The sequence below is a fragment of the Abrus precatorius genome, unplaced genomic scaffold, assembly GCF_003935025.1.
Source record: "Abrus precatorius isolate BTA unplaced genomic scaffold, Abrus_2018 Scaffold6, whole genome shotgun sequence".
Classification (NCBI taxonomy): domain Eukaryota; kingdom Viridiplantae; phylum Streptophyta; class Magnoliopsida; order Fabales; family Fabaceae; genus Abrus; species Abrus precatorius.
This window is the reverse complement of record NW_020874406.1, coordinates 292,242-302,050: the sequence shown is the minus strand read 5'-3', so window position 1 is coordinate 302,050 and position 9,809 is coordinate 292,242. Positions and strand designations below refer to the sequence as shown.

Genomic DNA, 9,809 nt, shown 5'->3' with positions numbered 1-9,809 from the left:
AATGCGCCGAGGGTCGGATACCCCTAGACTCAACCCAGTTGTGCATTTCATAAGTATTCTACCAAAGATCACATTCTTCCGGTCTTAATAAAATAATCTATCCCGAGGTTTTATCTTTTCCCAACAACTTATTATTCTCAATACCAATTCACACCCTAAAACTATTCATTTATACTCATCATTAAATAAGTTATGGAACCTCTTAAAAATAGATTTTCTTTGAAATTCTTACCATAAAATTTTACTCAGATAAAATACATACATGTTTTACACATCCATATATCCATTTCTTTTTATACTCTACTTTTCAAGAAAATGCTTCAAATTTATATTTCAAACATAGATATTTCGATTTTCTCAAGCAAAATATGCACTTAGAACTTAGGGTCTAAGGTCAGCTCTCCTTACCTGAAGATCAATCCTCGAGCCTATGTCTTTTGTGAGTTATAGAGAGGAGTTCCATGTCTAAACCAAGAATAGTACCCACTCTTCCTAATATCACAAGATAAAACACTATTACAACAAGAGAAAGCGGAGAAATTGAAACGAGATTCAAGAGCTGATTTCTAGAGACTTACTTAGATTCAATATTGAATCCCTTAAATACCCTTCAAACTCGCGCATTCTTGCTTGAGCGAGTGGGCTCTCACTTGAGCTAGCACATTCTTGCTTAAGCGAGCTCTTTCTCGCTTGAGCGAGGAGACTATTTTTCCGATATTCTCACCTAGGCGAGATGTATTCTCACTTAAGCGAGAATGGGTCCAAAGAACTCTTTATTTTTCTTGTGATTCCTCACTTGGGCAAGCTACTTCTCACCTGAACCAGATCCTTTCTCATCTGAGTGAGAGGACAGTTGGGGCAACTCTATTCTATCTCGCTTGAGTGAGAATACTTCAAAACACATAGTACAGAAAATATCTATCTCACTTGAGTGAGACACATCTCGTTTAAGCTAGCAGTCCTACACCAAAATTTCTATTTTTTTTTCCAAAAACAAGGGAATAAAAATGAGGGTATTACATCGATCATCTAATAAATGGTAAGATGTTTGGAAATTCTTCTAGCCATATGTTATTAAGAATTTTTTACCAAATCTATTAGTCCTTACAATATGGATATTATTAATATTATTTTGGGATCAATTTCAAAAAAAAAACTTGTATATTAATCAATTCGAATATCAATATACAAAATCTATACTATAGGAAAGTAAAGAATTAGTTGTTATCTAATCAGGCTTGTTAAGAACACAAAACCTTGTGATTTTATTTGATAGTTCAAATGCATTTGAATGATCATTAGCCAAATCATAAGGCAAGAAAATGTTAAAAGGAGCATCCATGGTAAAATCCTTTCATATAAAAGAAATATGATGAAAAAAAATACCACAAAGAAAGTGCAAATGTGAATAAAGAATCATGAATGTTATAAATTTGAATATTTTAGAAATGTGAAGAAGGGAAAACAAACATGAAAAAATAAGAAAAAAAAAAAGCACATGATACCTAACTTTTGTTACTTAACCTTTTCTCTATTCAAATGCAGGTTTGTAATGGTAGGTAGAAAAGACAATGAAATCACATAGAACACAAAACTGATATCAAATAATGTAAGAAAGGAGGAACCAAATATGCAAACATAAGAAAATAAAATACAAATGATAACTAACATTTATTAGTTAACCTTTCTTGTATTCAATTGTAAGTTTGTAATGGTAGGTAAAAAGAGCAACAAAGTTGCAAAGCACACAAATTTGATCAAGAATTTTGAAAAGATTAACTAGTAGTAAGGTTTATTTAATTTTTTGAGTGTTACAGGGTTTCTTCCCTCTTTAATATAATTTCTTGGAATGAGTTATAATACTGCATACCAATATAGAAAATGTGGAATAAGAAATAAATTTATCAGGAAATAATTTTTACTTTTTTATAATTTAAATTCTAAAATATAATAAAAAAAATTTTAAAAAAAAGTAAGAAAGAGTATAGAATAAACTTTTCATGAAATACTTATACAAATTTGATTTTATCATGAAAATATATGATTACAAATTTAATTATTCCAAAACTCTTTTAATAAAAAAAACATATTTGTTATCAATTCAACCGATAAACTAAAAAATATTATATATGCCAAATTTTAATACAGTAATAAGTATATTTGGTATAATATATGAAGTTTTTAAAAATAAAATTTTAAAATGTAAATGAAAACAATTAAAATTATAAAATATTTATATACGAGAGAATGTTGATTTTTCATTCTTAATTTCTTATATATTTATTGTGATTATTATAAATTATCACCACTTTTATTTAAATATTTGAATTAATTTTGTTTTGTTAATTAGATTACTAATTTAAAAATATATAAAAAACTGAATTAAATAAGCGTGATGATAAATTGAAAATATATTTGGGTAACAAAATGTAATCGGAGGCGGAGGGAATAACTGAGGAGTGAGGACAATGAGAATCGGATCGGTGTTCGACGGCGGCGAGCTGAGAAGGGAATTCGAAAAAAGTGGAATTGACCCAAAATTCATTCGAATCATATGGAAGCGTGTGGTTCTCAGTCTGAACGAAAAGGAGGAATGGGATTGGGAAAAACAAGTTCCTTCGTTGCCTTCGTCAGCGTACTCTCTGCTTCGTTCCAACCTGGGAAGCCCTCTCTCTTCCTCTCTGCACTCTGTTTTCCACTCTGCCGATAACCTAACCTCAAAGCTCCTCATCAAGCTTCGCGTACTCCTCCTTCTGAATCTGTGATTCATTACCATACGCTTCTTCATATCTTCATATGTAGTTATCTCATTTCATTTGGATTTGCTTTGCCTCAGAATGGAGCTTTTGTGGAGGCTGTGATAATGAGGTATGATACTCGTTTGGGCAAATATGCTGGTAAACCCCGTCCTGGCGGTCTTAGAGCTACTTTGTGCATTTCATCTCAGGTTTTTGTTTTTTTCTCCTTCACCTTCAATTCATTTTCAATGATGTATCTATTTCTTGATCTTTGGACCTTTTTCTCCCTCTTTTCTGCAGGTAGGATGCAAAATGGGTTGCAAATTCTGTGCAACTGGAAGCATGGGATTCAAAAATAACTTATCATCGGGAGAAATTGTGGAGCAGTTGGTTCATGCTTCCAGTTTCTCACAAATCCGCAATGTTGTATTCATGGTAATTGTTTTCACTCCCATCCTAGAGGCTGTCTTTTGCATCTGTGCATGAAGGAGGCTTTTCTTGTTTGAGATTAGTATAACTTCTGTATTTCATTACTGAGCTTGACCTCAAATGTTGAGCACTGTTAGTATTAAATTTTAAATACTGCTCATTTCATATATGTGAAGCAAGGGATTTAATGGTGATGTTTCTTTTGTCTTTTTTATCACGTCATCAAATTCGTCTAACTTGTCATACCATATTATGTCAATATCAATATCAGAATATTCAGTCTCTATTATCTTTTTCCTCCCTCAGTACCTATGTCTTCATGATTTCAACACTCAACAGAAACCTTATGGCATAATGTTTCCTTATTAGTCCCTTGTTCTTCATAATTTCTTATGCCACATGTATCTCTATAATAGCAATTAATATCTAGTTTGCAGTTTAATTTAATATTTTCTTACAACCAACAGGGAATGGGCGAGCCTCTGAACAACTATTCTGCTGTGGTAGATGCTGTTCAAATCATGACTGGATCACCATTTCAATTGTCATTGAAGAGGATTACCATCTCAACTGTAAAATTATGCACTGTGAACTTGCGTTGTTTTCTTTTTTACATTTTCTGACATAAATTAACTTCAAATAACCTGGTTTTATTCCATTATTAGGGGGGTCTTGTACTTCATGCCAAAAACTCTGGACTAAACTGAATATGACATGCAATTTACTTCCTTTATTTGAGAGTATAAGCCTTTGTTGATAACTACCCAGCTAAAGCATATGGTATTAAGCACATTGATTCCTGTTTGAGTCAAATCTTCGGGTATCCTGAGCCTCTAATGCAGATTATGTTTATAATGAGAATCCGGGATTGTCTTCACTCTGTTGTTGTTCTGTTAAGTAATTTCTTTTACAAAAGTTCTTGAATGTTGGAAATTTCTGGCTCACGAAGGGTATATTTGCATGTTTAATAGGTTGGCATTATCCATGCTATCAACAAGCTTCATAATGACCTGCCAGGTTTGAACTTGGCAGTCTCACTGCATGCACCAGCCCAAGACATCCGTTGCCAGATAATGCCTGCTGCTCGTGCTTTCCCTTTGGAAAAACTTATGGATTCACTGCAAGAATATCAAAGGAAAAGGTGATGATAGAACATTCATATTACTTTTGAGTATTAATGTATTTTGTAAACTTTTTGAACCATTTCAGTGATTTTGGAGGCATTTATATTTCATCCTTAATTGTAGTCTGCAGAAAATATTAATTGAATACATAATGCTTGATGGGGTGAATGATGAAGAGCAGCATGCCCACCAATTGGGGAAACTGTTGGAGACGTTTCAAGTGGTAAGGATTCAATATTTACTCGGTAGCATATTAGAATTTTCTAAATTGTGTAATTCCTCTGAATTGCATTTATAGATTTGAAGAATGCTTGTTTTTTTTTTCCCTCTTTTCAATTTCTCTGTCCATCACACATTTATGCTCCCCCAATATAATTCTAGCGGCCCACTTGTACTCCAAATTTTAGGCAATGATGGTTGTTGTTGGTGTTTCTTGATAATTCAGAGGACGTGAATGATCAATTCAATGTGACATTCACGCGTCGGAAATCAACCCAAACAATTTGTTTAAAAATCATAAAACTTGTTTAATACTTTAAAAGACGGGTTTTGGGGTAGTGGTTCCCGACATTTTGGTAGTCGTACTGCTTTTTGAGTGAGTCTGTCGGAAATTTGTAGCATTTATGTTGCATGTCTTCGCCGTTACCTCGTTTCATATATTGCTGTTTTTAATTGATTTTAGCCTTCTGTAATCTCTCTCTCATTCTCTCCATTAAACATGATCGTCATTACCAGTTCAGTTTCACAATGCTATTTACTATTAACCTTTTGCATATGCTCTGAATTACGAACAGGTAGTGAACTTAATACCATTCAACCCCATTGGTAACTTGAGCCAATTCAAACCAACCACGGAGCAGAAAGTCTCAAAATTTCAGAAAATTCTTAGGGGTACCTATAATATTCGAACTACAGTTCGGAAGCAGATGGGACAGGACATAAGTGGTGCTTGTGGACAATTGGTGGTTAACATACCTGACAGGTCCCTTGCCAATGCATATCCTCTAACGGACATAGAAGATCTTGTTATTTGATATCATATAGGTTCAGTTTAATTCTTGCCCTCACTTTTAAAATTTTGTTTCCTAGTTTATGCATTGTTTTCAAGTTTCAATCCACAGAAAGAAATTAAAGGTAGAATTCAAGGTGCACTCGGTGAAGTGTTCGAGTACATTTTAGGTTTTGATATAACTAATTCTGAAAGAAATGGTGTGATTAATATCCTAAATGTCAGGTCAGTTTAGAAGAATTAATGTTGTTTATATATATATATATATATATATATAGTACTTTTTCGGGTGTTTTTACCTGCTAACCGATGTAAAATGATGTTGTGTTTTAACCTCACGGAACTCGGGGAAAATATGAAATGACCACGTTAAGAACAAAGATACAAACCGTTCTATAAGATGTCAGTATAACCTCTAAACATTTTCTTTAGCAATTTTCAAAGTTGCCACTTAAATTAAACCACTATATATGTGTATGTGTGCATAACAGACTCCTGACAATCCTGTATTGACCACACCTAACCGGTTCATTTTTTTAAAAAAATTCATTCACTAAAGTGAGAAAAAATAAAAATTTATCTATTGTTATATTATACAATCAATTAAATAAATAATAAGTAAATCATAACTGTCTCACGTTATACATCTCATTTTAAAAGAACCAAAATTATTTTTAAGGCCAAGTATGGTGTCAAAGTGTACATAAAAAATTCAGAGAGCGAATCTAATCTACCCCAACGTCCCAAGTTCTAACAACACGAATGGTCAGAAATAGCAGTCCGGAAAATGTGCGTAAAGTTCTGCAGTGTCACCCTCGAATTGTAAATGTTTTTACCTGGTTTGGGTTCGAGCAAGCTTAGGCACTCATCTCTGCTCAATTTAGGTCAACCAAGCAGCCACGTACTTGACATACTTGATAGGGGTGCATAAATTTGACCCAAATATAAATCTTTTGACATGAAATCATCTCACAAACTAGTTGACGAAAAAGGAGGTTCTAGAAATTGTCTAAAACAAGTAAAAAGGTTTGATAGTTTAGGGAAACAGAATACAAGCATTTCAATTGCATATTGCTCTGTGATCCAATGAAGCCATGGGTCCAATTTCAAAACCTGTATGCCTCAGTCAGCGGGGATCGGATCTATATTACCTCTGCTAAAACCCAAACAAATCCCTGGCTTGCTGAAGATGGTGATAACTTGACGTTGCAACAGGCTCAGCAACTACGAGCAGTGTACGCTTATAAAATTACACACATAAACCAGAAGAAATGAAATGCTTAATCAAGTGGTGCTTCATGTCTGGATATTGTCCCGTAATCTACAAGTCGATATGGATGATTTACAAAACAACCTTGAAGATCTCTGAAATATTGGATGCTGTTTGCTTTTACGAAGCCAAGAGTGCTTCTAGCTTTGCAATCTGCTCATCCTCGTTCTGTGGAATGGGATCCTTATTTACCTCTTGATACAAATCATGTTTCCACTTCTCAGTTTGAGTCTTACTAGGACGATAACCTTGTCTTCCATTAAATTTATCTCTTCCCCTGTAACTGCCATTGCCCACATACCTTCCTCTTGATGGGAACCCATCTCTCCTAGTTTCAACTTTGTTAGCTCTGTCATCTGCAAATTGCTTCTCAGTTCTATCCAAATGATGTGGGTTGCTGCTTCTTTCCTCCTTCCTTCCATTCCTTTCTGGAGGGTGGTCAATCTGGCTTGACTTTACTGCCACTGTTGCAGCCAGATTAGCATCTACCAAATCCACTGGAATCTTTTTTTCCCTAAATGCAGGCCTTTTCCTTGAGGTAGGAGCCATGTCATCTTTCCTTCCAGAAAAACCATCTCTTCTCTGGAAAGTAGTATCATCTGGTTTAGCTTGTAATTTCTCATCTCTCTGCTCTCTTACATGACTTGTCTCTGCCCTTTCATTGTGCTGATTCTTAGAGTCCTTCCACCATCCACGCTCTTGGATAAAAACAGACTAATCAGATTATTTTCTTTAAACAACTAAGTTGTCATGTGGTATTTCCACTTGGTGCAAAGAACACACAAGTAGCTCAAAATATTTGAGAGTAAAGTGGGAGAAAATCTATCGCTTTTTTAAAAAGTTTTATTCATTTATTTATTTTATTTAACTTTGATTCTCGGCCACATTTTATAACAAAATAATTAAAACAATTCCAACTGAAACATTATTTTTTTTCATGCATAAAACACAAGGAATATTGCATTTGAGTGACTAGACTCAATCATCCATACATGAGATACTCTGTCAAGACCAAAAAGATACCATGAAAAACACAACAAAATATATATGCAAAATAAAAAACAGAAACTCACCACCAGCTTTTCTTTGACCAGAGCTTTGGCCAACCTGCCCAGTACTAGCTCGTTCATCATGCTGTTATAAAACATGCATAGGCAAGCCTAAGGTGATTATATATAAATACAGTGGCACTGGAAGGCATGAGGCTGAGCCTGAACACGAATCCCACTACATCACCCCCAGAAAAAAAAAGTTTGCATACACCGAATAAAAATCAATCTTGCAAAAAATTATAAATCTAGTTGAAAGAAGACATTTTCTTTCATATGGGAATACACATGACTAAAAATACTCCAACTCCTTACAAATCAAGGCAGTAAGAACCATTTTCAACAATTATTATGTTACAATGGCAGAAGTGTTGATATATTCAGTTCGAATAATCAGGTATGCATGTATCAATTATAACTATTCATGTAACTAAACTACTAAGGTTTGGGAGTTGGTCTTTCGGGGAAAGGGAGGGAAGGGAAATGCTTATCTGATGATAATCCTTATTTGGGAGTTTTAAGATGAGACGGAGGGTTTTATAAACCCCCCTAACCCTATGTTTTTAAGTTTTCCTAAGGCTTTGTTTGGAGTTGATTTTTAGGGGGAAGGGGCAGGAAGGTGAAGGCTTATGTGATGTTTAATCATATTTGAGAGTTTTTTAGATAAGACGAAGAAGGTCTATAAACCCTCAAAAATACTCCTCATCTCATAGTTTTTAGTTTTCCCAATTTGGGGGGTTTTGTATTAACCCCACTCCCCTTCCCTTCCCTTCTCGTCCCTTATCTTTCAAATCATTTCCTTTCCTCCACCTCAAAACTTCCAAACAAAGCCTAAGTTGGGAGATTTTTTATTAATTCTCCTCACTTCTCTCCTTCCTTACCTTCAAACCTTTTTCTTCCATCTCCCTCCAAACTCCCAAACAAAGACTTAACAAACTTTAATCATTTTCTTTTAATATTTATGGCTCATGTTTCACCTAATATAGCAATCCCGGCAATCTTTAATGCCACCCACCACGTATAGTAGAGAAACGTACAGAAAAACGACAAGGTCAAAAACAAGTTAAAAGGGGAAGAAACAAAAAAAAAATTGCGATGCGCAACATCAGCACAACACCTGAAAATAAGAGAGAGATCTTGGATGTTGGATAGGATCAGGTGCCTGTTTGGGTGCTTCAGAATGATTATTTGGTTTATTGTCCGTGTCCTTATGCAGAGACCCAGAACCAGATTGTTGCTTAGACTCATTCATCTGCCGATGCTGTCTATGCTCTCCATTTCCTGTATCTCTCTCTCTTTCATGTTTTCCATCGCTTCTATATCTCTTGGGGCTGCAACTATCATGTTATTTCAATACAATGCATCCAACACACAGCTTCTTCCAAACAATATTAAGAATTATTGGCTTAAACGCATAAAAAAGAATCATAAGAATGGATGGGCAATTGAATCATGAAGGTGCAACAAAAACCTAACTTTTTTTCTATAAAAAAAATTCTGAACGGAGGAAAGAGAATAGAGAAGAGGAAGATGTTTGTGTGCACAGTACAAACCTTGGTTGGGTATCGAATCTGGAATGGCGTCGCTTGGAATCGGAGTGACGACGAGACATTCTGATTCTGAGAAGAAGAGAGTGTGTGTGTGTTGTTAGGTTTGTTTTGGGCTTCACTTCTCTTCCTCCCTTTTATCCGCACCACACAATGGCCCACACTCAGTTTCTTACATGAATTTTCTGTCATTTGGTGTAAATTATGATTCAAGATAAACTTACTTACAGACGGAGATTTGCATGCTCTAAGAGCACATTGTTTAACTTATTTTAAGTAATAGTTTTTATAAATATTAAATTTTATTAATTCAATCATCGTATTAAAAAGTTAATTTAAGTATTTAAAATTAGTATATGTTTTAAAAATTAATTTTATTTTAACAAACATAATTTTTTTTTAATAATTATATGATATTAGAATATAAATAAATATTAATAATGCGAATTTTTCATCACTCACGACAATTTTATTTTACTTGAGTGAAATTAAATAATATTTGTTTAACTGAAGAAAAATTCACTTAAATGATAAAAATTCATTTGATAATGTGAAGTTCACCTAAATGAAATAAAAGAAGATATAAGGTTATCTTGCTCAATTAAAAAAGGATTTGCTTAAGTGAATTAAATATTCCATTACG

General features: G+C 34.1%; 2 protein-coding genes across 4 annotated transcripts; one reads left to right on the top strand and one right to left on the bottom strand.

The window, feature by feature from the left end:
* The first annotated feature begins 2,405 nt into the window (after window positions 1–2,405).
* Window positions 2,406–5,514, top strand: LOC113869299 (dual-specificity RNA methyltransferase RlmN). Its single transcript, XM_027505556.1, has 7 exons — window positions 2,406–2,741; window positions 2,837–2,947; window positions 3,039–3,173; window positions 3,635–3,739; window positions 4,139–4,308; window positions 4,415–4,514; window positions 5,086–5,514. The coding sequence occupies exons 1-7, from the start codon at window positions 2,469–2,471 to the stop codon at window positions 5,323–5,325; spliced, it is 1,134 nt and encodes a 377-aa protein (XP_027361357.1). The 5' UTR covers window positions 2,406–2,468; the 3' UTR covers window positions 5,326–5,514.
* A 357-nt stretch (window positions 5,515–5,871) lies between these two features.
* LOC113869300 lies at window positions 5,872–9,325 on the bottom strand. 3 transcript variants are annotated; one of them, XM_027505560.1, is made up of 4 exons: window positions 9,173–9,325; window positions 8,737–8,950; window positions 7,644–7,677; window positions 5,872–7,268 (listed from the first exon to the last, which is right to left on the bottom strand). In XM_027505560.1, exons 1-4 carry the CDS (start codon window positions 9,229–9,231, stop codon window positions 6,691–6,693), a joined length of 885 nt encoding a protein of 294 aa, XP_027361361.1. In that variant the 5' UTR covers window positions 9,232–9,325; the 3' UTR covers window positions 5,872–6,690. The 3 variants fall into 3 exon arrangements, with proteins under 3 accessions (XP_027361361.1, XP_027361358.1, XP_027361360.1); XM_027505557.1 differs by having other exon boundaries at window positions 7,644–7,704; window positions 8,737–8,956; window positions 9,173–9,324; XM_027505559.1 differs by having other exon boundaries at window positions 7,644–7,704; window positions 9,173–9,322.
* Between the last annotated feature and the right edge of the window lie 484 nt (window positions 9,326–9,809).

What these genes read in the sequence shown, in the direction of transcription:
- LOC113869299 (XM_027505556.1), top strand. Translation starts at nt 2,469, where the DNA reads ATGAGAATCGGATCGGTGTTCGACGGCGGCGAGCTGAGAAGGGAATTC. An exon ending in CTTTGTGCATTTCATCTCAG is followed by an intron (nt 2,948 to 3,038) that starts GTTTTTGTTTTT and finishes TCTTTTCTGCAG; the next exon opens with GTAGGATGCAAAATGGGTTG. An exon ending in AGAGGATTACCATCTCAACT is followed by an intron (nt 3,740 to 4,138) that starts GTAAAATTATGC and finishes CATGTTTAATAG; the next exon opens with GTTGGCATTATCCATGCTAT.
- LOC113869300 (XM_027505557.1), bottom strand. Translation starts at nt 9,231, where the DNA reads ATGTCTCGTCGTCACTCCGATTCCAAGCGACGCCATTCCAGATTCGAT. An exon ending in GATCTCTCTCTTATTTTCAG is followed by an intron (nt 7,705 to 8,736) that starts GTGTTGTGCTGA and finishes GTTTTATAACAG; the next exon opens with CATGATGAACGAGCTAGTAC. An exon ending in TGGTCAAAGAAAAGCTGGTG is followed by an intron (nt 7,269 to 7,643) that starts GTGAGTTTCTGT and finishes TTTTTATCCAAG; the next exon opens with AGCGTGGATGGTGGAAGGAC.